This window comes from Bactrocera latifrons, unplaced genomic scaffold (assembly GCF_001853355.1).
Source record: "Bactrocera latifrons isolate USDA-ARS-PBARC rearing strain unplaced genomic scaffold, ASM185335v1 scaffold_73, whole genome shotgun sequence".
Lineage (NCBI taxonomy): Eukaryota > Metazoa > Arthropoda > Insecta > Diptera > Tephritidae > Bactrocera > Bactrocera latifrons.
Genome location: NW_017537412.1, coordinates 357,606 through 381,885, shown reverse-complemented (window position 1 = coordinate 381,885; position 24,280 = coordinate 357,606). Strand labels below are relative to the sequence as shown.

General features: G+C 34.9%; 3 protein-coding genes across 6 annotated transcripts in view; 1 reads left to right on the top strand and 2 right to left on the bottom strand.

Moving 5' to 3' along the window:
• LOC108976128 (protein gone early) overlaps positions 1–11,773 on the bottom strand; it is a 79,239-nt gene extending 67,466 nt beyond the window's left edge. For both annotated transcript variants that reach the window (XM_018945044.1, XM_018945045.1), the window contains exon 1: positions 11,213–11,773. The gene's annotated coding sequence lies outside the window, so the exon portion shown is untranslated. The remainder of the gene's footprint in view (positions 1–11,212) is intronic.
• A 1,607-nt stretch (positions 11,774–13,380) lies between these two features.
• On the bottom strand, positions 13,381–14,775 carry LOC108976132 (probable isoaspartyl peptidase/L-asparaginase GA20639). Of its 2 annotated transcripts, none has more exons than XM_018945050.1 (2): positions 14,626–14,775; positions 13,381–14,569 (listed from the first exon to the last, which is right to left on the bottom strand). In XM_018945050.1, exons 1-2 carry the CDS (start codon positions 14,716–14,718, stop codon positions 13,535–13,537), a joined length of 1,128 nt encoding a protein of 375 aa, XP_018800595.1. In that variant the 5' UTR covers positions 14,719–14,775; the 3' UTR covers positions 13,381–13,534. The 2 variants fall into 2 exon arrangements, with proteins under 2 accessions (XP_018800595.1, XP_018800596.1); XM_018945051.1 differs by having other exon boundaries at positions 13,381–14,549; positions 14,626–14,716.
• A 517-nt stretch (positions 14,776–15,292) lies between these two features.
• LOC108976129 (T-complex protein 11-like protein 1) lies at positions 15,293–22,669 on the top strand. 2 transcript variants are annotated; one of them, XM_018945046.1, is made up of 8 exons: positions 15,293–15,451; positions 16,914–17,362; positions 20,437–20,547; positions 20,613–20,777; positions 20,846–21,324; positions 21,389–21,707; positions 21,774–21,940; positions 22,042–22,669. In XM_018945046.1, the coding sequence occupies exons 2-8, from the start codon at positions 17,340–17,342 to the stop codon at positions 22,359–22,361; spliced, it is 1,584 nt and encodes a 527-aa protein (XP_018800591.1). In that variant the 5' UTR covers positions 15,293–15,451; positions 16,914–17,339; the 3' UTR covers positions 22,362–22,669. The 2 variants fall into 2 exon arrangements, with proteins under 2 accessions (XP_018800591.1, XP_018800592.1); XM_018945047.1 differs by lacking the exon at positions 16,914–17,362.
• Positions 22,670–24,280: the final 1,611 nt, after the last annotated feature.

Below are 24,280 nucleotides of genomic sequence, written 5' to 3'. Positions count from 1 at the left end.
ATTCCTACGTTTAATCAGTTCAGATCCATCTAAAATGGAATGGCTATCCCTGTACGGATATTACTATGCCCATTATAGTGTACAAGACATTTACAATATAAAACTCGCGGGTGCAATCATATAAGAACTCAATAAACCGCCCTCGCAAGAAGTGATGCATTTTCTTTAAAGGTAAAAAACAGCCAGAAAGTAGGAAGAAATTTGCATGATATGAATAATTCCTTGAAAATATTCCGAAATTCTCTACATATCGTGTATATTTATACACACTTTGAGTAGTCGAGGTTCAACTTTCTGTAAATCGTTCGCATTTTTCGTGTGCAATCTGTTTCTTTCATCTGTATCTGCAGCTCATCATATTGTTTGAGATTCTTTTGTAACAAAAAGACAATCATCAATTGAGAGCAATTGGTGGTAATTTATGTTTTGTGTTCCGCAGCGACAATGAGTAACGAGACTAGGTATTTTTCGAGGGAATTTATGCTTATAGTAGGTACAAATATAGGGTGTCGGAATAATAAGTAACAATAATTGATAACTTTTTGTTTGAATAGGTTATAAAATAAGAAAAATAGAAAATTTATCGGCTATTTGCCCAAATTCCTATAAACAGAGTCCATGCTGGTTCAAAATTTTTAAAACTATCTCCTCGAAAATATATTTTACGCATATATTTTTAGGGGTTTTGCTTGATTTTCTACACGGCTTTGAGCAATTCATTTAAATTTTCTAAGTTGTATGAAATTTTTTTTAATGGAAATTATATCTCAAACCCAAAGATACCCGAGGAAGAAAAAACATGCTTAAAGTATCTTAATATTTTGGATGAAGTAGTTTTAAAAAAAAAGAAGTTTAGTCTAGTCAAACTTGCTTTCGATATTTTTGCAGTATCATTATTTTAAAGCGCTCCCTTTTATACCTATTTTCGAAATTTAAGGTTTGGAACCTTAACAAATCGAGAATCGCCTACAGATACAACATTTAATTCCTACTGGCATGTTTATCTCAGACACAAACAATTTGCATTACGCGCGAGTTCATCACTTAAATGCTTGGCCGCTTGTAAATTTCGTAACTTACATCATAATTGCAACGCAAGCACACATGAAGTGCGATCAAAATTCAGACAAAGGTATACAAGCAATGCAAAAACAAACAAACAAACATTAGAATATGCATGCATGCATACATATAAATAATAAATTTCGTGTGTCCGATTTTTCGATTAAAATCGAAAGCGGAGCTCACTTCATAAAACTTGCATATGAATGCCGAGACTCGGAAGTAGATGTATTCACTTTAATAAATGTGAAGATCAATTGATTGATGAGTTGAAATTGTTCCATAAGAAAGTGATCCGCACTTTACTTACTACACTATTAGATCAGAACAAGATCTTTAGTAGTACAGCTATATAAGTACACATGGACTTGCTAATGTGTTTTTTTAATAGGGATTATGACATTTCCCTTCAGTAAGGTTTTTCATTTCATCATACACGGATATCCGATCTAACAACGAGTCGGCCTCAACTTGAAGAGATCCTGACAGATCAACAATTGAGCGTCTAGTGAAAAGATTTGAATTCACAGGCACAGAGAATATTGTTACCGCTAGCGCATCAATTGAGTAAGACCCAAATCAGATTCTCACACTTCGTCCACAAGCGCTGGACATCTCTATAACGCTTTTTAGCGAATTTTGCGAAAAGATCTTGGCTTACATCCTTACAGGATCAATTTGATGAAAGAACTGGGCGGTGGCGTCATTGGGACATACTTCTTCCGTGATGATCCTGTGAATAGAAATCGCTACCGCTCAATTATAACCGAACATTTTTGGACCGAATTGGATCATATGGCACAAGCCACACATGAAAGGACCGATTTATTGAAAACCAAGTTTGGTGAACGTGTATTCTCACGAAATGACCCAATCAATTGGCCGCCTCAGTCGAGCGATTTGACGCCGTTAGACTATTTCCTGTGGAGCTACTTCAGTTATATGTTCTTTGCCAACAAGCCAGCGACGATTGATGATCTTCGTACCAATATCGAATACGGGTGTGGACTTTTCCGTGGCTTGCCCGTGGTGGCCAGGCAAAAGAAATCAAGTTCCTTACGTATTGGCATCGAATGTAATTTCAAAGCAATAAAGAATTTCATTAATATCCTAAAGCGTTTTTGTTTTATTAAAAAAACTTTTGTGTCTTCGATCTTCGTTCTGCACGTTTCAAAACCGTTAGATTTCAGTAGTATATTCAATTAGATAAAGGATCTGACTTCCATCTAATCAAATTTGACCTTATTTGACTTTTTATGTTTTCAATTAATATGTACTTCACGGCTATTTCTTTACGACGAAAACTTTGTGTAGTGATCTATGAATATCATGAAAAAACCAAGTGTCTTGGAAAGCCTAGTAGCTGAACTCCATCTGATATCGTAAAACTGGTCTATACGTGAAAAAAAAACTTTGAACAACGAGTTTGATTGAAATTTCGTGTTCCTATTGAAATCACGGCTACGGAATTGTTGAGAATGTCGAATGTCGAAAAAGTTAAAGCAACAGTTCTTTCAAAAAGGTTGTCGTGTTTATAGGAGAGGACCTCAACAAAGGATGAATGCTAGACTTGTATCAAATGATCTGCATCTCTTACATAAACAACCTTCAGTATATTTCGCAAAAGAGATGCTTGTAAACGTATCATTACTGCTGACAAGACGTAGGTTTAGGAATATGAGGTCGAAATTGCACAATAAAAAAAACGAAAAAACCAAAATCTATGAAGGTACTGTAGACCATCCCAGCCGCGTTTACAACAAGTAAATAAGTTGTTTTCAGTCTGGGTCAAATTTGATCAGATGTTATTTGGTACAAGGTTTATTGTCCAGAGTTTAATAAAACTCAACACAGTTCCCCATTAAGGACCGTTTTCATAATGTCTACTCAGCAGTCATCTGTCAGCTAAGTTCTGATTGATTTAACCAAGACTCCTGCTTTCGGTACAGAACCTGTACGATGATTAGCAACTAAATTATTACATTTATATACCTGCAGTCTTATAAAAGAAAACAGATTACTGTATGTACTTTATCGAATATTCGGCAAACGAAATATTCGTAATACGTAATATTCGCTCGTGCACAATGCAATTATATACGGTTTACCTACACATTCGCACAGAAGTTCATAGAGCCAGTAAGTTAAGTAAATATGAGTATATCCGAAATGTAAACAGAAGAGTAGCTCGACCAATTCATTGACTTCGCATGTTATTCTAGCTTAATCGGCATACAATTGCATATGCTCGTGCTGTGAATAAGCAATTAAATGATGTGCAAACATAAGGCAAATGAGGACTACAAAAAAAAATTGCGGAAAAAATGTGTGTAAAATGATCGCAAATCATAAATCTTCGTTATGACTGTAAAAGTCTTACAAATGTTTATAATTTACGATTATAACAAATATTTTTATGAACTGTCTTTATATGAAAATAATTGACAAACGTTTCAAGTGCACATACCCTAATCTTTATTGCCAATTCTCTGTCTACTATTCATCCAACTATTTTCAGTTTCGTCTTGTTGTCATTTCACATTGTCATATCAAAGCAACTTTCGGCTCTGCGAGTAAATTTCCATAGTTAAACCACCAAGTGCTCGTTAAATAAGGGTTTCCGAAATAGTTATATACTACTTTGATATTCTAGTTATCACTCAATTGTTTCACCACACTTTCATTACAATAAACAAGCAACTAACTTTTGATTTGCGAACTCGTTAGTGGAGCTCTCGATCGGTACGAGGCGTATACCGAATGACTTTCTTCACACAGTTAATATTAAGTACAACGAGTTGATAAGATAAGTTACTTAAGGCCAAAAAAGCAAAATATTCTCGTAAGATTCTACTATCTCGACTCGAAAAGCCAGATACCAAAGTGGCGCAAGACCATTGACTCAATAAATGGCATAACTAGCATAACAAACGAATGGCTAAACCATAGTAACTTAAATATACTGCATTGCGTGTTTTATTTTTTTGTTCTTCCAAATATCACATTACAAACGTTTAGTCATTCAAATGAAGGTTCAACTCACCACGGCACCTTGAAAACAATACACAAGCGGGTTTATATTATCATTGTGGCTATGAATTTTAAGCTTCTTATCGCTTAGACGACCTAAAATTAGCAGATTACCACACATTGCAAGCTTGCTACCAAATTAAGAAGCGAAGACCACATGTATAATAGAGAGTGAAATATATACGGATATAACATAGAGGCAACCCGGTTGGTGTACCAGGCAGAAGCTTATTTGTCGGACGATGTGTTGACTGGCCGTTTTTGTGGATATTACTTCATGTCCTGATATCTTATAGCCAAATGACGATGATTCCTAACGACGCTCCTACATTAGAGATCCATGAGAAATAAGTATAGTGAGGGGCTCTAAAAAATGCCAAACTTGCAAAAAAAAAAACTCGACTATCGAGTTCTTGATCTTCCAGATAATGATCGATGAAAAGAAACTCAGCAACAATGAATCACTGAAGTAAAAAAAAATTGTACAACAACTACGCTTAGATTCGTTTCAAACAATGTTTCGCCCTAAGTAAATTTTCCCAATTTATTTATAAGGATATTCAGACTGTTTGGTACTAGACCGTAATAATGAGTACCAAATAGATGCAATTTCAGACCATTGATCTTCCACACCTAAGCCCTCATAAATTGAATTAAGCTGAGCTCACTGTCAAAACCATATCATTGTTGAAATATAAATTGAAAACTTCAGATATGCCAAGCAATATTTCTTCATTTACCTCATCTCTTACTACGGATACAATACATATTTTATATACACTTGCACTCGTAGTTCGCTAACAAGGTGAACCTCACTGACTTATGAGCAAATTGTCAGCACTATAGTTATAACAACAAAATTGACGGCTTCAAAGTGATTCCATGTCTGTGTGTTTTCTTTGAAATTGTCGGTTATTAGCAATTGTTTTTATTTTCAAACACACTTTGTTCTACAAATGTATTTTCAATACACGCTTCTAATGGGTTGTCGTAGTGCAATCTCATCAGTGATAACAGAAAATGAATTGTCAGCGATCGGTTTGAAAAATGTGTCTCTCTCAATATGATAAAAGTTAATTTGACGTTTGGCAAATAGTTAGCGACATCAATTTTATATTGTCTATACAAGTGTATGGCATATGTACATATATACAGAGGAATAAGGTTCTACGAGCGGCAAGTACTCGAGAATAGCTAGAAAATTAATAATAAATATGTATATTTTAAAAATGTAATAACAAATGTATAAACTATTTACAACAGTATGGAAACAATATCTCTTTATAACATACCACTATGTGCAAATATAAAAAAAAGAATAGTAAGACTTTTACAGTTTTTTCATCAAATCTATCTCTTCCCCATCATAGTAATCCCCCCTGGCCCCAATACTCTAATGCCAACGTTTTTTGCAATCCTCAAAACAGTTGTTAAAGTCAATTTCGGTATAGCCTTCAATGAGTGTAGCGATTTAAAAGACACGCTTGGGTAAATCAGTTGTATGCGGTGTTTGCGGCAGATTATCGTTGAAAATTTAGCGAAAAACTCAAGAATCAATGCAGTATGCGGCGGTGCATTATCGTGGTGCAAAATCCAAGAGTTGTCAGCCTATAATTCCGACCTCTTTTTACGAATAACTTCGCGCAAATGACGCATAACACTCAAATAGTATTCCTTGCTGCCAGTTTGGCCGGTCGGAAGGAATTCGGAGTGTACAACACCTCGATAGTCGAAGAAAACTGTCAGCATAACGTTAATTTTTGACCTACTTTCACGTTTTTTTTTGGCATCGATTCACTTTTACCACAATACTCGGTCGATTGATCCGTCTGTTTCCGGGTCGTGAACATAGATCCAAGACTGATCGCCAGTAATAATAAAGGGTGATCCATTTCGAGGTTATAATATTTAAAAAAAAACAGAAATCTCAAATTTAATGAGAAATGCTTATTATCATTCGAAATAACATTCTTTGGCAATTTTTTTTTTTTTTTTTTTTTTTTTTTTTTTTTTTTTTTTTTTTTTTTTTTTTTTTTTTTTTTTTTTTTTCGAGATTATCTTTAATATGTTGGACGCGGCTTCGTTTCAGATGGTCTATCCGTTGAGAAATTATCTACTCATAGGAGTGTTCCCTCAATATTTCCATTGATTGATGCATTGTGTGGGAAGCGGCGCTGTCTTTTTGAAACCAAATGTCGCCTAGAACACGAGCTTCAGTGTCGGACATCAAATATTCGATTATCATGGCGCGATAACGGTCGAAATTGACGGTTACATTCCCATCCGCATCATTTTTGAAGAAATATGAGCAAAGTGATGTCTGACCGAGTTGCTGCGAACGGCATATGAAGTTATAATGGATCAAAGGAAGCTTTTCAATGAAAAAGTAGCCGTGGAGATTACCGCTATTAGCGGAGACAATCTTTTAGTTAGTGTTTGTAGTATGGAATACCGCAGTGGTCTAACACCACGTTTATCTTGAAAGCAAAGATAGAATCTCGGAGAATACTAGGTAAATCTGTAAGATCGCACATTAAAATTGATGATGAAGTTTTTGGAAGAATTTATCCTAAAATTACTACAAGGTGCTTTCCAAAGTAAGCAGGACTTAAAAAAAAACAGAAAAAATGTTTTTTTCGGCAAAATCAATTTATATTATTCAAATAGTCTCCTTCTGTTTCAATACAGCTTCTTGCACGGTTCAAAAGGATGTCGAATGAGTATTTTAGCTCGTTGGCCGGTATGGCCGCCAGTATGCCAGCGAAAGCCTTTTGAATAGCCTCTACGTCTGCATAATGCTTTCCTTTCATGGGCAAATGCATTTATCCGAAAAGAAAGAAGGCGCACGGTGCCATATCAGGTGAATACGAGGAGTGGTTAATGGTTAAAATGTAATTTTTGGTGAAATAGTCGGTCACAAGCGTCGATCGATGAGACGTTTCTGAGCAATTTTTTGGTTGTCAGTCAATTTGTGCCGAACAAACCCTGCACACACCTTTCGTAAGCTCGAATGTTCGGGCCAAATGCGATAAATCGATGTTTTGGAGATGTTCAATTCCATGTCCATGAATTTCAACGATGATTTCGGCTGATTTTTGATGAATTCATGCACAGTTTCGATGGAATCTCCGGTGATCCCGGATTTTGATTGGCCTACATGTTGATCGTCATTTATGTCCTCACGACCAGTTTTAAAACGTTGAAACCACTTGTGTACTCTACTACGGGATAGGCAATCATGGCCATAAACTTGTTTCATCAAAAGAAACGTTTCGATAAAAGTTTTACCAATTTTAAAATAAAATTTTATGTTGCCTCTTTGTTCGAAGCTCATTTTCGCACCGATTCACAAACATACTGACACTTTAAAGGAAATAACTTCACTTCTAATCAATGAAATGTCATGAAATTCTCACCGGACAATCAATAAAGATAGCAGATTTTAACGCACCAGTCGACATATAGATGGCGCCACCAGAGGGCGCTAGATTCAAAAAGCCCTGTTTACTTTAGAACGCATCTTATATTCGCTTTAACCAATTTTCAATTTCATATAGAGTTTAAACCCATTGAAACCATTAATTCACAATAAATAATGGAGAATGTTAAAATTTGAAATATTTTTTCTCATCAAAAATCACGTACCACTCAATCTGAGTAATTCAGGCAAGCTAAACAGTCATAAGAACTCTAATAAGACACACAAATATACATAGCGATTAACAACCAGTTTACTAGACCCACGTGCCCCTCCATTAAAATCCGCTACCAATATTACGCAAATTCTCAACAGCAACGCCCCGCAATTTGAACTCAAGCCGTCAAAAACAAAGAAATTAAGATGTACAAAACAAAGTCGACAACAAGGAAGAGAATGTGAGACAAAAAGTAATTGCGCCGGATGAAAGCATCAATTCAAAACGACGTAGAAAAAATAGTACTTAAGATTTAAATACCAGGTTTAGAGACCTGGTGCAACCCACACAAAACGGCAAATTCTGAAAGATAGACACACAAACACAGGCATGCATACGTATAAGCGAAGATCCAAGCCATCGACTTGAAATTAACATTTCATGCACGTTACTTTAAACGATTTAAAAAGAATACGAGAAAAGAGAAAATATGTTACAGAACACGTACAGCTGGAACCAGATAACGTACGCATGCGCACTCCCTTCTATCATCCCCAATGCATGTGTATGTACATACATATATGGGTAATCTCTACATAGGAATGAGTTCTGGTTATAAATTCTATTCACAAATATATAAGTGAGTACATATGTACAGGCATGTTTTGCAGGTTTTAAGGTTATAGCATGCGGGCTTGTCTTGCCGGCCCATGTCACACCACACCATTGGCACGTCACGGTTCAATACCGCCTGCGGGAGGAAGTGACGTTATGAGAATCACTTCAAATGTTAGTGAATTGAATTGAAAGCTAATGAAGTGACACGCAGCGTGGAGTTTGAGTTTGTATGATGGAACTCGTTTTGGTATTTGTAAAAGCGCTCGATAAATTGATTGGTTATTGTTGATATTTTAGAACGACGATCATGTCTAGATACATACTCGTATTTGTGAGTAAATGTACGAATTCTAAATTTTTGTCTTTTACAAAGTCATTTAAGTCATTTACTAGTTCTGTCTATGACGATCTGACAAATTAAAAGCTTTTTAGAGCTAAATGGACATGTTTAAAATTCCATATCGATATCTCATAAATTGAGGATCGAGGTCGTATACATGGAGGGAAATGAAACAGATCGACTTGGACTAATCGTCGTTTCTTTCTTCTTCTCAATAATTCAGGATATATATAATTATTCGGGTGCCAAGTCTGGTTATCGGATCAACACCGATGTCTCCCATAATCATATCGTCAACTTTCGTATATTTATTGAACGGGCGCTGAAGTTAATATTTAGTTTAATATAACTAATACTTCAGTAGAGAAACATAATAATGACTGAATATAACGGGATAGAAGAGATATTTCTAGATCGTAATAACCCAAAACCGTAGTAACTATCAATTCAAAAGAAGAAAACATGTTAAAGCTTTCCCCACAATCGCTTTTACTCGTCCATTGCCGTAATTGGACCGACTTAACCCTGTTTAGATCGGTAAGTTAAAAAAAAAACATGCTCGTCCAAAACTCTTTAATGGCTTAACGGAATTTAACGGAAGCCCAAGAATCGAGCTGTTTCGATTAGTCGGATATCTATGCGGAGAAGTGGCTAGTATGGTGAGATAGACTCTTTGCATGCCGCTAACAATTTAGACACATTGATCGAACATTGTCGGATGAAGCGTAGGATGACTTTAGACAACACATCCAAAAGATTTATCGGTACACAATGAAAAAAATGTTCGCCTTTCAGTGAAAAGTTTTCTGCAGAAAGGTCGACACAGCGCAAAGTTTATCTAAAGGGCGAATGTTACCATTATTCTCAGGTTCTACTATCCAACCAGACTTCTTGTTTAGCATAACTTTTGAGTGAACTTCAATAGTGACAAAAACTTCAACTGAGTTCGAAATTTTGCAAAACCAGAAATAGTTTGATTTCTTCAAATTATAACCGTACGTAAAAAATAACCGTCAGGAAGAGAATTTTGCGTGAAAGCTATAGGTTACAGACGTTCCACCCGCATTCCCACTGCCCACATTCAGCTCGATAAACAGCATCTCATCATTCATGTGTTGCTTTTACTGCGAAATCTGGTCTCTGACTCTGCGCTGCAGTGCGTTTTAACTTCGTGGAGCTGCGAAACCGGTTTCCCGGCATTTCGGTACTTTGCCGCTTTATGTTTGTGTTTATTTTGTTCATTTTTATTCAGGTTCCACTATTATCATGTTTATCGTTGGCTTCGCTATAGCGCGCACTGATCGCATCCCAATTTACGCTAGTAATTAGGGTTGCCAAATAATATTTCAAGCAGTTTGCATTGGAAAAGAACTGGGTTATTGTAACTTTGAACTTGGCTGAAGGGGTAATGTCAACTCGAGAATTTCAAAAGATCTAACTATTTTTTTTTTTTTTTTTTTTTTTTTTTTTTTTATGTGTTTATTTTTTTTTTCATATGTTTGTATTTCAAAAAATTCTCCGAAAATTTNATATTATATAGGTATACATATGTTTGTATTTCAAAAAATTCTCCGAAAATTTAAAGTTGATCCGTCAAACGCAATTGCGTATTTGTAAAAATGTTTTAATTTAGTATAATCGGCTCCTCGAACTTTAAACGCGTTTTTTATTTAATCGTTGGCTTTTAAATTGGCAAGAAAAATTTCTCCTAAAGAGCAGAATCAATCCACTTGAAATTCTCGCCCAAATATTTGACAGGTAACGACCAAAAGAATAAAATTTTATATACAAATTTGAACCTTCTTTGTAACGTCTAACTCTGAACGGTAAGGTGGAAATTTTTTGTCAAATCAAAATTGTTACCAATCCTTCGATCGTAAACTGGACTCGTCTATTGTTACAACAATTTTTTCCTACAACCAGACGACACCTTTTTTCAGTAGTCCTCCTTGAGATCGTCTCCGAGATCAAGGGAATCCTAATTAAAATTTCTTCAAAATGAATACCCTATAAATGAGTATTGTTCCTATCTATAAATTAAATCAAATGTATCTTCAAAATAAAGTCACGAAAAAACGTTTTTTTCTTCCTTGCAAGTGGATACAATCCCTTAAGGGTTTATACTTTTTATACATATATGATATCTAAGTAAGTGTTTTTAAATATATAGCTCCGTCAGCATTACCCCGCTAATGAAAAACAGAAGCTTGGCAACCATGACGGTCTTTATTGTTGTTTCTTTTTGTGTTAGGTTGCAGCTCGAGCGAATAACTAGAACGTCAACGCAAACAAGCGTACATAAGAGGGGAAATGTAGACAATCTAAATCTTCTTTAATGTATGCGTTTATGTAGATATGTATTTGTACAAAAAAGGTGGACGCACAAGCCCCGCAACCACAAAATGTAGAAACAGGAGTTTCTGTTAAGTCGACTTGACAGGTATTTTTTTGGACACACTCCACGTACACAACGCGCTGATGTACATATTCATAAACTAAAATTTTCTGTTAAAATTATAAACATTACCAGCTTTATCAGCGCCACATCAATTCACTCGATATTAAACCATTTAAAATACACCGGGTCATTTCTTGCAAAATATGGTGGCAAAATTTGTAAATATGTTTTTGATTTGAACACATACAAACGTACGTCACAATAAGCACGTCCCGTTGCACAAATAAATTCCCACAATCGTGGTTAATTCACAAGCTCGTGTTAATTTTTAATGCCCACAGCCTCAGCCTCACTTTATTCAACTTTTCACACACTTGTTAATTCTCATTCATCATATATTGATGCTAGCACACAACATTCCTTCACAATTCACTTTTCATATAATAACTTTATTGGAATTTAGCAGCTTTTAATGCTACATTTATATTTATTTTCACACTTTTGGGCAATGCACTTTTCGAATGAATTTTCTTCGAATTTGTTTTGTTTTGTTTGACTTTCTTTCAAGCGAATTCCGGCGATCGCAAACGTACAAAAAATTGAGATCAAGTTAACTGCAACGCATCAGAATATTACCGTTTAACACACGTTCGTATCGCCAATACATTTTAGACTGAACGAAGCAGACACCATCGGCTGGAGAAATGGTGCTGTTCTTTCGTTTGCGACATCGGTAGCGCACAGTGGGTCGAAAGTGTGCATGGGTGTAAGAGACTTTTTAAATATATTGTACTGAACGGATTACTGTTAAATTTTAATATAATGAAGAAAAATACAAATTTTAATTTTTATTGGCATTTACAAAGAAAAAGAAAAAGAAAAACTTTGTTCTAAGCAAAAATAATTGCATTCAATTTCTCGTTGCTCAGCTGCTTCTGCCATGCATGCAATAGGCAGCGATCATTGCAAAGCAAACAAACATAGAAGAATAGCAGGCAACTGCATAGGTGGTTGTTTAAGAGAGCGATGACAAAAAGTGATAGAGTGAAAAAGGAGAATTGAACAAGGAGAAGAATGTTAATACTGGGAGCTAAATTTCATTATTGCTAAATGAAAACCTTAATTTTTAATTATTTAATAAAATGCAATTTAAAATTTCATAACATTATATGCATATATTTAAAAACAACATGCAAGTACTGAAAACATTGCATACTTTTAGGCTGCAATAAAATTTTGCTGCCTGTGTTACAGACATTTTTATAGGTTAGCACAGGGTAAAAAAATTAATAACATACAATTTTTTATAAATATGCTTATAAAAAATATATTTTTTTGCAATCTTATTATATCGGGTGATTTTTTTGAGGTTAGGATTTTCATGCATTAGTATTTGACAGATCACGTGGGATATCAGACATGGTGTCAAAGAGAAAGATGCTCAGTATGCTTTGACATTTCATCATGAATAGACTTAATAACGAGCAACGCTTGCAAATCATTGAATTTTATTACCAAAATCAGTGTTCGGTTCGAAATGTGTTTCGCGCTTTACGTCCGATTTATGGTCTGTTCAGCGATGAGGCTCATTTCTGGTTGAATGGCTACGTAAATAAGCAAAATTGCCGCATTTGGGGTGAAGAGCAACCAGAAGCCGTTCAAGAACTGCCCATGCATCCCGAAAAATGCACTGTTTGGTGTGGTTTATACGCTGGTGGAATCATTGGACCGTATTTTTTCAAAGATGCCGTTGGACGCAACGTTACGGTGAATGGCGATCGCTATCGTTCGATGCTAACAAACTTTTTGTTGCCAAAAATGGAAGAACTGAACTTGGTTGACATGTGGTTTCAACAAGATGGCGCTACATGCCACACAGCTCGCGATTCTATGGCCATTTTGAGGGAAAACTTCGGAGAACAATTCATCTCAAGAAATGGACCCGTAAGTTGGCCACCAAGATCATGCGATTTAACGCCTTTAGACTATTTTTTGTGGGGCTACGTCAAGTCTAAAGTCTACAGAAATAAGCCAGCAACTATTCCAGCTTTGGAAGACAACATTTCCGAAGAAATTCGGGCTATTCCGGCCGAAATGCTCGAAAAAGTTGCCCAAAATTGGACTTTCCGAATGGACCACCTAAGACGCAGCCGCGGTCAACATTTAAATGAAATTATCTTCAAAAAGTAAATGTCATGAACCAATCTAACGTTTCAAATAAAGAACCGATGAGATTTTGCAAATTTTATGCGTTTTTTTTTTTAAAAAAGTTATCAAGCTCTTAAAAAATCACCCGATAGTCTTTATTTTATTACAGACAATTCATTAAAAATTTGGTATAAAAGTACATAAATCGTGTAAATGCAGTTACGGAAGAAACCATACGAAAATTGTTACATGTTCTCGTTTTCGGTCTTTATCTCGTTAGCGATAAGCTTTTCTTATTTACAATTATTCAAATGTCTCGCTTAGTATTTTTCCCTGATCTATGCCATAAATAAATTCGTTATCACGCACATAAGCCCACGCCATACGCCTTGACGTCCATGCAACGCCAATATCACCTTGTGGCCCAATAGTTATAGCACCACCAGTCCCACCTAAGCGCTCAGTCATCTCTTTGCATGCCACCTCGGTGGCTGCTTGTGCTGACATATTTTCGTAACGAATATTGGCTAGAATTTTTTGTGCCAAATTAAAGCGCATTATTGTCTCGCCATGACCAGTAGTGGAAACGCCGCCCCAATTATTATCGGCGTAAGTGCCACAACCAAGCAGTGGTGTATCACCTATACGTCCAGGCACTTTACCGGTTATACCACCTGTTGATGTAGCAACAGCAATATTGCCTTTAGCATCGATGGCTACGGCGCCCACTGTGCCTGGCTCACCCGGACGTTCTTTAACCGCTGTATCTAACTCCGTTCTTGCGTATGTGGTGTCTTTACCCTCCGCTTGTTGCTTCTTAAATTGTGCTAATGCATCACGGGCACTTTGTGTCACCAATGAACCTTGTGGCAATTGTACAGCACCATTTTCTAAAGCGAATTTTTGCGCACTAACACCGCCCAAAAATGTATGATTAGTTCTTTCCATGACATGTCGTGCCACAGTGATAGGGTATTTGATGTCCTGCAGTAAGGTAACACAACCAGCACGCAACTTTGAACCTTCCATAATGCTAGCTTCCACTTCTACATTGCCATCGCTATTAAGGCAAGCTCCATAGCCAGCATTGAAATTTTCATCCTCTTCCATTGCACGCACAGCTGCCTCGACGGCATCTAGCGCAGAACCTCTTTCGTCGCCGCCACATTCCATCGCAGGCATCAACAATGGCAAACCAACTTTCAAAGCCAACTTCATGCCTTGCACTTTGCCGAGAATACGCGCATCACCTATATCCCCAGCTCCTCCATGCACTAAAAGCATTGGTGGGGACATTTCTAAAGATGTACTTTGTTGTCTGTAAAAAATATGTGTATACTTATTAAACAAGTTGTACTTTCAAAGATCCTTGATAATTTTTCTTATTTACTGACTTTGGAGCAAAAAATCAACGAACGATGCACTAAGAGGAATTTCACCGCTTTGTCTAGAAATACAACTGCACTGCCCCTCTTTATCACTAACATTGTTTACTCCCAGGTTATTGCCTTATCTCAGCGAGAAATTTATTTTGGAAAACTAACAAAACCAAAACAAAAGAAACTGGAAAACTAAAGTCATAAAAAAAAACAAAGCGGAGTGCGATCAGAAAGAGGAATGCCAGAGAATTTCCAGCTAGGTAAAGTTATATTTCTATATTTCTTATAAAATATTGATTGTACATATATATGTCCGAGAATTCGAATCTCGAACATAACATTATAGCTAAGATTTTTCGTTTAATCTACTGAAATATGGCAAAGTTGGTTGAACAAAAAAAAAACATATGGCACCCTTCACCTAATCAAAACAAAACAAATGAAGTATAACAAAACAAAACTCGATGACATTTCTGCCATGTTTTGCTCGTTGGATTATTACAATTTTCTGTTCAATCTATTTTTTCTTCTCGAACATTGTGGACGCTTTCAGAGTCAAGACGAGTAAACTGTCATTTATTCAGCAAAACTTAACTAAATTGTGACTAATATATCCAATAAAAACAAAGAAAATTTGTGTATTAAAAAAGTAAAACCAATTTGGTGAACAATTCAGCAACAACAAAAGCAATATAAGTTTAGTAGTAATTTTATTTTCGTCAGAGTACACGCTTACTGCGTTTTATTTAAAAAACTACCATCGGAAATCAAATGCAAAGTTGAAAGAATACTTTGTCTGCTACATATAAAAATTTAAATTTTGACGAAGGAATCGTGCTGGGTAAGTTTTTATGAAAATTTTACATGTTATAATGTAATGTTAAAGTTTTTCTTCCTAATTTTTATACTAAAGCTTATCATACAAAATTTTAAAAATTTACTCATATTTTGGAAAATGTGTTTATGCACATAAACATTGCCATTTGCATCTTTTTCTCAGGTCTTTTCTATCTTGTAGTTGTTAACTTACTAGTATTAGCTGCGTGTGTATGTATGCCAATAATTTGTATATTTATCCGTCCTTGTTACAGTTTCCCAAACAACCACCTTACGTTCCACCCATACGCTTTCCACCTTTCATTATATTATGTATGTACATATGTATGTATTACAAAAGACACACATACCTCTCTACATGCGTATACACAATTTGTATAGTTTCCTATTGTATTTTCACGATTTTTGTTTTCATTTGCTGCTTTGTCGTTGGTTTTGTTTATTTCCTCAGTTATTTTTTTGATAAAGCCCATTCGACGAGGTATGCTATTAAAAATCATAGACACTGACTGTTGTGCAATGCTTGAAATTAATATAAAATTATTATATATAGAGAAGCTAGGTGAGTCTCTTAAAAATATTGGAAATTGGGCGAGATTTGAGTTTATTTTTGAACAATGACCTTCAAAGTTATTTTGAAAGTAAAAAATGGAAGTTTTAAAGAAATAATTAGGTCGTATTATATATGTACATACGTTTGCTAGCATCTGAATATTTTTATCAAAACTTACAATATTATAATTGACATGGGGTTAGCTTAATACTTATTTTCGACTGGAGTAAATGAGACCATAAGTCCTGTTACAAGCGCCGGTCGTTATAGAAAAGAAACTATAATATATTATATACTAAAGCTATATTTTTTTTTTGATAAATCAATTAATAAATGGAATTTGACGGGCCATGTTCTCCAACTCTGACCACAAAGTAACCTAATGATTTCAAATCAGATCTTCCAAAAGGCCAATCATCTACAGCAATGAAAACCGGAATAATGCTGGGGGCTTTTGACCTTGTGTGATATATAATTACTTATAATTAGACACTGCATACTGAGAATTTGTTCTCGCTCTATGCATTGTAACAGAAATTATGGCTAGACTATGTACATATGTATATACAACATTGCACATAAGTTTTGAAAACTGACGCATGTAATGATTTACATATGTATATGTTTATTTTTTGACTGGGAACATTGCGTAACATAGAAAGGATTGTAAAATTTTTTCAAGATTTAAAAATAAATAAATAACCACTCCTAGTCATATCTTGAAATTCTCAGAATTTGATTAAAAGTTGTTGTGATATTGGTCCTTTATAAACATCACTAAAAAACTAAAAATCATGTATTTTGAATATTTGATGCTAATTATATTCTACTAACTTCCAAATTTTTAAAATCAGTAGCGCAGTAATTAAAAATTCAAATCTTGATTACACAAGCTTTTCAACCTCAATTACAGCTTGCGAAAATAAAGAAAAGAGCGTTAAAAATAATTTAAAATACACGTGACTGAATTGAAAGTCGGTATCACAAAAGCATAGCTGCTGTGCAGACAAAGGAAACTGTGACCAGAAGAGCAAGTATTGATGTGTGTATTCCTACTTTCAAATAAGGAATTGCAAACAAAGAAATCATCAGTCAAACGTTCAATTTGAAGCCTGCCTTTGTACATCCACTGCAAGAAAGCAATAAACCAGGTTAGGTAAAACCACTTAAATAATCAGAAGGCAAAAAATTGTCTTTGTGTTCGACGCGGAATTGCATGAAAAGTTGCTGCATTTACTAATTCCAAGTGTGGGGTAACATCAACAATAAACAATAACAAAAAACAGAAAATATATTGAAAAAAAAGACAACCCAGTAAACAATAACAAACAACGCAAATATGCCAGCTGATTCGATTTCAAGGTGAGTATTCAATTACTCGCTGTTTTAGCGGGTAGGGAGGTGAAAAGTTTGCGTTGCAGATATAATTAGTTTAATAGAAGTTAGGAAATGCATTTCTTCATACGCTTTATATTTCATGTATTTATTTTTCCTTGTGTTTGTACACAGTTCATTCGCTACTGCAAATTACTGGTTTTCTGCTTTACTGCGCAATTATTTCATTGCTTAGTCAAAAAAATAGATATACATATACAATAAGTTAATTAACTTCAGCGTGTGCCTTGTATATTAAGTATGAGTTAATATTAATGCATACTTTTAATGTATATACATTTTATGTGTTCACTTGTTTGTATATATTTTCATAATAAATTTTTCATCTTAAAGATGCTTTATTAAGAGTCTATATGAAATTTAGATCGAAAATTATTTAAAACAAGAAAAGTTATAACTTTGATTGTAAGGATATTGATAAGTTTTTTTGGCAGCTGTATGATATGGTAGTGCGATACGAACAGTTTGTTCGTAGATTACAGCATTGTCTTAGACGACAATTCTAGAAAAAATTCGTACAGATATCTTGTCAGATAAAAAAGGTTTCCTTGCAAGAACATAATATTAATCGTTAAATTTAGCTACAGTAGACTCGCGGTAACAAAAACACCGTCTTGTGTGAACACCGGCTAACATGAACATAATTTTTGTACACTGACTACTCGGTAGCGTGAACACGGTGAGAAAGTCCCATAACGTGAACAAATTTAAAATGCATTTAAAACATTATTTTCTTTTCTACATGCATACATATGTATACTAATTATGGGAATCATTTTTATAAAACGGGGAATACCCGTAAATTATTGCTTATGAGTATACTGGGATGGATTCGGTTGGGTTGGCATTAAAATTGGTGCGCGTTGCTGACTTTGCATGATCTAATGTAAAGTTATTCGTGAAAAACGTCGCAAAAACGACCAAAATACTTGTCTCTTTAAAGGAAAAAGTTGATGTAATAGAAAAATTAAAAGGAGGATCAAGCGTAACCAGCTTAGCAAACCAGTACAGTGTTGCAAAATCAACAATTTGCGCTATCAACAAAAGAAAAGAGAAAATTTTAAAATGTGTTAACAGTACATTTTCTGGGCCTGGAAAGCGGAAGACTTTCAAGAGTTCTGAACTTCCTAAAATGGAAAAAGCGCTTTACCGTTGGTTCCTTAAACAGCGACAAAAAAATTACCCTGTCAATGGATTGATAGTTAAAGAAAAAGCTAAATTTTTTCATTCAAAAATTAAAGAAACTCAAATCGATTTTAATGCGAGTGATGGATGGTTGCAACGCTTTAAGAAGCGTTATGGTGTGCGTTTTTATTAAAATAAGTGGAGAAAAGTTATCTTCTAGACCTGAACTTGTGGACCCTTTCAAAAATTAGCTGCAAGCCAAAATCAAAGAGCTAGGTCTGTCGGGACTATTTTGGAAGCTGCTACCTGACAGAACATACGTATCCTCACAAGAAAAAAATGCTCCTGCTTGTACAAACGCAACAGGGGTGCATAAAAGTTAAACTTATTGTTATTGGAAAGGCAAAAAATTCTCGCTCTTTTAAAAAATTTTGATTCTCCTGTTGACTACAATTGCTTCAAGTCGTCATGGTTGACGGCTGCCATTTTTAAACATTGGTTTCACCATTCGTTTGTACCACAGTGTATTTCTTATTACTGTAGGTCAGGAAATTTTTAAAAGATCAAGGATTGCCCAATAAAGCTCTGCTGTTGATAGACAATGCTCCATCTCATCCTCCCGAAAATGAATTGAGATCAGATGACGAGTTAATTGTAATGTTTATGCCACCTAATGTCACTCCACTCATACAGCCATTGGATCAAAATGCCATACGACTTACAAAACTTTTCTACAGAAACAGTCTTTTGGCATCAACTGTAGCCACAGGGACTGATGTTATTGAAGCCCTAAAGAAATTGACGTTAAGAGACGCTATTGGCTATTTAGATTTAGCTTGGAAACGTCTTGAAAAGGAAACAATAGCATAGTGCTAGACGCACATTTTAAGCTCTATAGGAAATGAAAAAGACTGTGATGAGGATATTCCATTAGGTACTTTAAGAGAAAGGATTTCTTTACCAATTAACTGACAACAAGAACACGCAATAGAACTGCTTCATTCAATTAATCCAGAGGTTTGAACCTTTTTTTCCATCCAATAACTCATTTGATTTAAATTGTGTATTTGCAGGTTAGTTTTTCAATTGCTGATATCAATGAATGGACTGAATAAAGCGAGGATAGTAATCTGGAAAGACCACATACAAGAATAGAGCCTAGTGAAGCAATCAACATTTGTAATAAAGCTTTGGAATGGGCGGATGATGAATATATAAGTCCAGCAGATATCAGCGTACTTAAACGTCTCCGCGAAAAAGCCATGTTCAGAAATTTGCAAAAAAAAAAAAATCCATAAAAATATAACCCATTTTTTCCAATAATTTCAATAGGTATTTTTTTTTTCTTTACAAAACCTAAACATATAAATTACATGTTTTTACAATCTGAAATAAAATAAAAATAAATGAATTTGAGTTAAATTAAAACACATGCAACAACCTCGCAAACGTAAACACGCTCGGTTTTTAATAGTTCACGTTACCGCGAGTCTACTGTATGTACATATATACTAGACACTAGATAGCTTCTTGTATAGAAAACTTTGTCCTAAAAACTGAGAGACAACTGGCCAGACGGACATGACTAAATAAACTCAGCTCGTCATGTTGATCATTTATCTATATATATTTTATAGGGTCACCGACGTTGCTTTACAACTACGTGCAAAGTTAATATATCCTGTTCGGGGTATAATAATAAATAATAAAATTTTGAACGAAAAACAGTAAATTAAAATAAAATACAACAAAAAAATAAAAGAAAATTTGTTTTAAAAAAATTAACCGCAACTCCTTAAAAACTTTTCTTAGTACAAATTTTTAGGTTAAGTTAAGTTTTCAAAGTATTTTATGCTCTTACTATATTATAAATGTATTAAATTCGTATTGGTATTACAATTTAATTTCTCATTCAGAATGGACTCCAACGGTTCTGGTGGCGAGGCTAATCCGCCCGAAAGTTTACTCGGTACCTCACCCGGTGCCTCAAGTTTACGCAGTCGCACTGAGAGTGAAAGTTCTGACAAGTAAGTAATTGTAAAATATCTGTATATTATCTATTTTATGATACATTTTTACTTTTCTACTTCAGGCTGGCGCGTTTCGTTCTGCCCAGCATGGATGGTAGTCCACCAAAGGTGCTAACACTGAACGAAGTGGGTGATGTGCTCAAAAATATACAAAACATGGAACTGGTGCACGAAATTGCAATTAATCCTGAGTTTAAATTCGAGCCTTATGAACCACCAGAGAATAGGTAAGACCTAAGGGATGAAATGTCAAAATTGTTTACTAAATTATTGCAATAAACTTTTAACACGACAGCCTGGAACGCCGCATCAAAGATATTATGCATAAAGCCTTCTGGGATGTGTTGCGTGGTGAATTGAATGAAAATCCCCCCCGCTACGACTACGCCCTACAATTGTTGGCTGAGATTAAAGATTGCTTTCCACAAATAATCTCGCAGAATAATACACGTGCCCTACAGCACATCAACGAAATACTTGACATCGATGTACTAAAGCAACAAGCCGAGGAGGGTGTCCTCGATTTTAGAGCTTATGCAAATTTCGTCATACAAATTATGGCTAAGTCTTGTGCACCAGCACGTGATGAAATGGTGCGTCAGTTAACTGAAATCACAGATGTGGTGGATACTTTTAAGAATATACTGGAAACAATGGCGCTCATGAAATTAGATATGGTCAATTGTTTACTCGATTTTGCACGCAATGACATTATGGCCAATTCGGTGGAATATGAGAAGAAGAAATTCAAGGAGTATTTGGAGTATTACAAATGTAAGTTAACTCAGAGGGCATTTACATTTAAAATATACAAATTTGAATACTTCAATCTTTATAGTTGGCTTCCCAGCCACCGAAAATTGGCTGAAGAACAGTTGTGCACATGATGTCAATAATGTGCCTTCAACGCCAGAACAAACAATCTCCAATGCATACATGCAACTTATGGATTGGGACGAGTCTATGGAGTTCCCAGAGGTGCTATCTGTTGACAAGGAGCGTATCTTGAAACTGGGCCAACGTGCCAAACGTATTTGCACATGCGCGGCGGTCATCTCCATTTGCTCAGGTGTGCCGATTATTTCGCAACGAACTGAAAATCGTGTCGCACTTGCCAAGCAAATTGAAATCATATTGCAAGGCACTACCAATAAAAAGTAAACAAATGAAAATGAAAAACTTTCTAAAACGAACTTAAAATGACAACTAACTTACTTTTGTAGAGAGCTCTTGGATTCCATAGAAAACGTTTGGTTGCAAGTCAAGACTGTTATAAATGGGTACTTGCAAAAGGAGAATCAGCCGATGATGGATAATAATACGGAGGAATTATTGAAATCGCAAATAATGCAGGCAGGCAACAAGGATTCACCTGTGGGTCAACTAATGTGTAAGTATTATTTTCCCAAATGCTTAAATAAGCACAATTTATTAAATGTAGTTTAAGAAAAACATAACTTTTCATTCATGTAACTTCATCTGCTTCAATAGGGAAACGTTTTCAAACATATTTCCGTTTGGCCTTACGTTCGCGAGCCGGTTTGCCACCGCCACCACCTGGCTATGCGGATTTCCAAGATGAACTCGAGGCCTATACCACTGCCTTAAAACGCGTAATTGCCTATAATCATTCCGTCTTCGGTGAATACTTTATGCGTGTGCTCACACAACAGCCTTTCGCAAGCAGCGCAGCAACAGTAACTACGTCCGATGCTGCAGCCGCTGGCGGCACCACAGTAAAGGAGCAGCACTCTGACGATAACGCCGCTGCTGCTGCCACTGCCGACGAGAAGTCTGCACAGAGCCAATAATTGAAATATAAGCTAGCGTTTCGTAAACGACAAGCGGCACTATGTGCTGTGCGTGAATATGTGGTGCGAATGTTGTTGTCAGACAAATGCTGCCGCCATTGGCCTAAATTGATTTCATAGAATAAATCGGAAGTTTTGTAAACGAAGTAACTAACATAGCCCACTTTGCTGTGCCAGAAGTGCAGGGAATTTACTAGTGAAGAAGCCTTAGCAGATAGGGGGGCAAACTTGCAGAAAATCGAAAATTTTTCCTACCCAAAAAAACAAAAAACAAACATAAGTAAATTTATCGAAAATGGATAACGTTAGAAACAAACAAATTGAATAGGATTAATAAAGAAGAAATGCAAAGTCGAAAATCGCAAAAATTATACAAATTCAAACGTTAAAACGTACTATTATTTTATTCTAAATAACTGTTTCACAAAATTATTAAATGAAGCGAAGCTAAATTCAATGTGAAATTATAAGCTTAGTTAAAAAATCAAAATCTTTAATTTTATTTAGCGACAAAAGCTTCGTAAGGCCAATGAAAATTTATAAACAAAAAAAAAATAATTGTATTGGTGTTGCTTGCAGGAACGGGAATGAGACTTGAAATGCTATGAGGTTATGCTTAACATTTCCGTTACTCATATTTACCGTTTATTGTAACTGCACACTTGTGGAATCTATTTACACACGAAATTGCTTAGTATAAAAAGTTTTAAAACTTGGTTCTAACAACTAACAACTCTAACGATTAGGTGCGATAATCCAGCAAAGGACTACTTTTAGTTGAAACTCCTAACTCAACCACCAACTATTATTATTTTTTTATTTACCAACATTTTACGAATACATATAAGTAAACACACATAAACGAACTGAATTTAGTGAATGACTTATTCGAAGGCATATAACTAGAATATATAAATATATTGTGAACGAATTGTTACAACAGCTATCTTTTTTGTTGTAATTTACTGCACTAATTTACATTATTTATTTATTTTCTTTATTGAAAAAAGAAGAGATTTCTTAATTAGAAATGTGTTGTGATATTGAGAACTATTAACATTAACCCTAATACCCTATACATACATGAAATATATACATTATACAACCGAATATGATATACTATACAATTCTAGAAACATACATACATTCATTCAATACATATGCGTAATATTCATGGTTGCGCTGAGGAAAGCAACTTTAATACAGTTGAATATAATTTTTATCTCTAGTATATACAATTAATGTGAAAAATAAATACTAATATCAAACACAGAAAATTGTCTTTTCATTTATGTGATTGGTTAGTATTCGACACTAAATCTGATAATTGGTTTGAATGTGTTAGCAAGCTTAACGGGTTACATGGGTTTACGGATTTCAAAAAATTTAATTTTTCTATTTTATTAAAGGGTGGGGTTTCTCGAAGGTTTTAAAATTTTATTTATTTTATTTTATTTTTCTAAACGACCAATATGTCGAGAATATTGTGTACAAATTTTGACCAATTATAGTCAAACTAACGGAGTTACAGCGTTTTACACGACCGGTCGTGATAACTGACTTTTGATGTATAAAAACGTTCAAATCGATTTTCCCGAAAACGGTATTTTTGAAGTTCGTGAACATTACAAATCAAAATCTAATGAACCGATCCTTTTAAAATTTGAATTTTACTTCTTCACATAAATCAACAGGTAATCAGATGGAGATTTTATTTAATTTTTTTCTATTTTTTTGAGCTAAAATCGCTCCTTTCACTTCCAAGTGCTGCAAAAAATAGAAAAAAAACTTTTTCTGATTACCACGAGAAATACATTACCTTTAAAACTCGTATAAATTTTCTTGTTTCAGATGATCCGATAACGAGTTCACCATCACAGGCTTATTTATTAATATTTTTCATTGAAAATTTTTTCTAA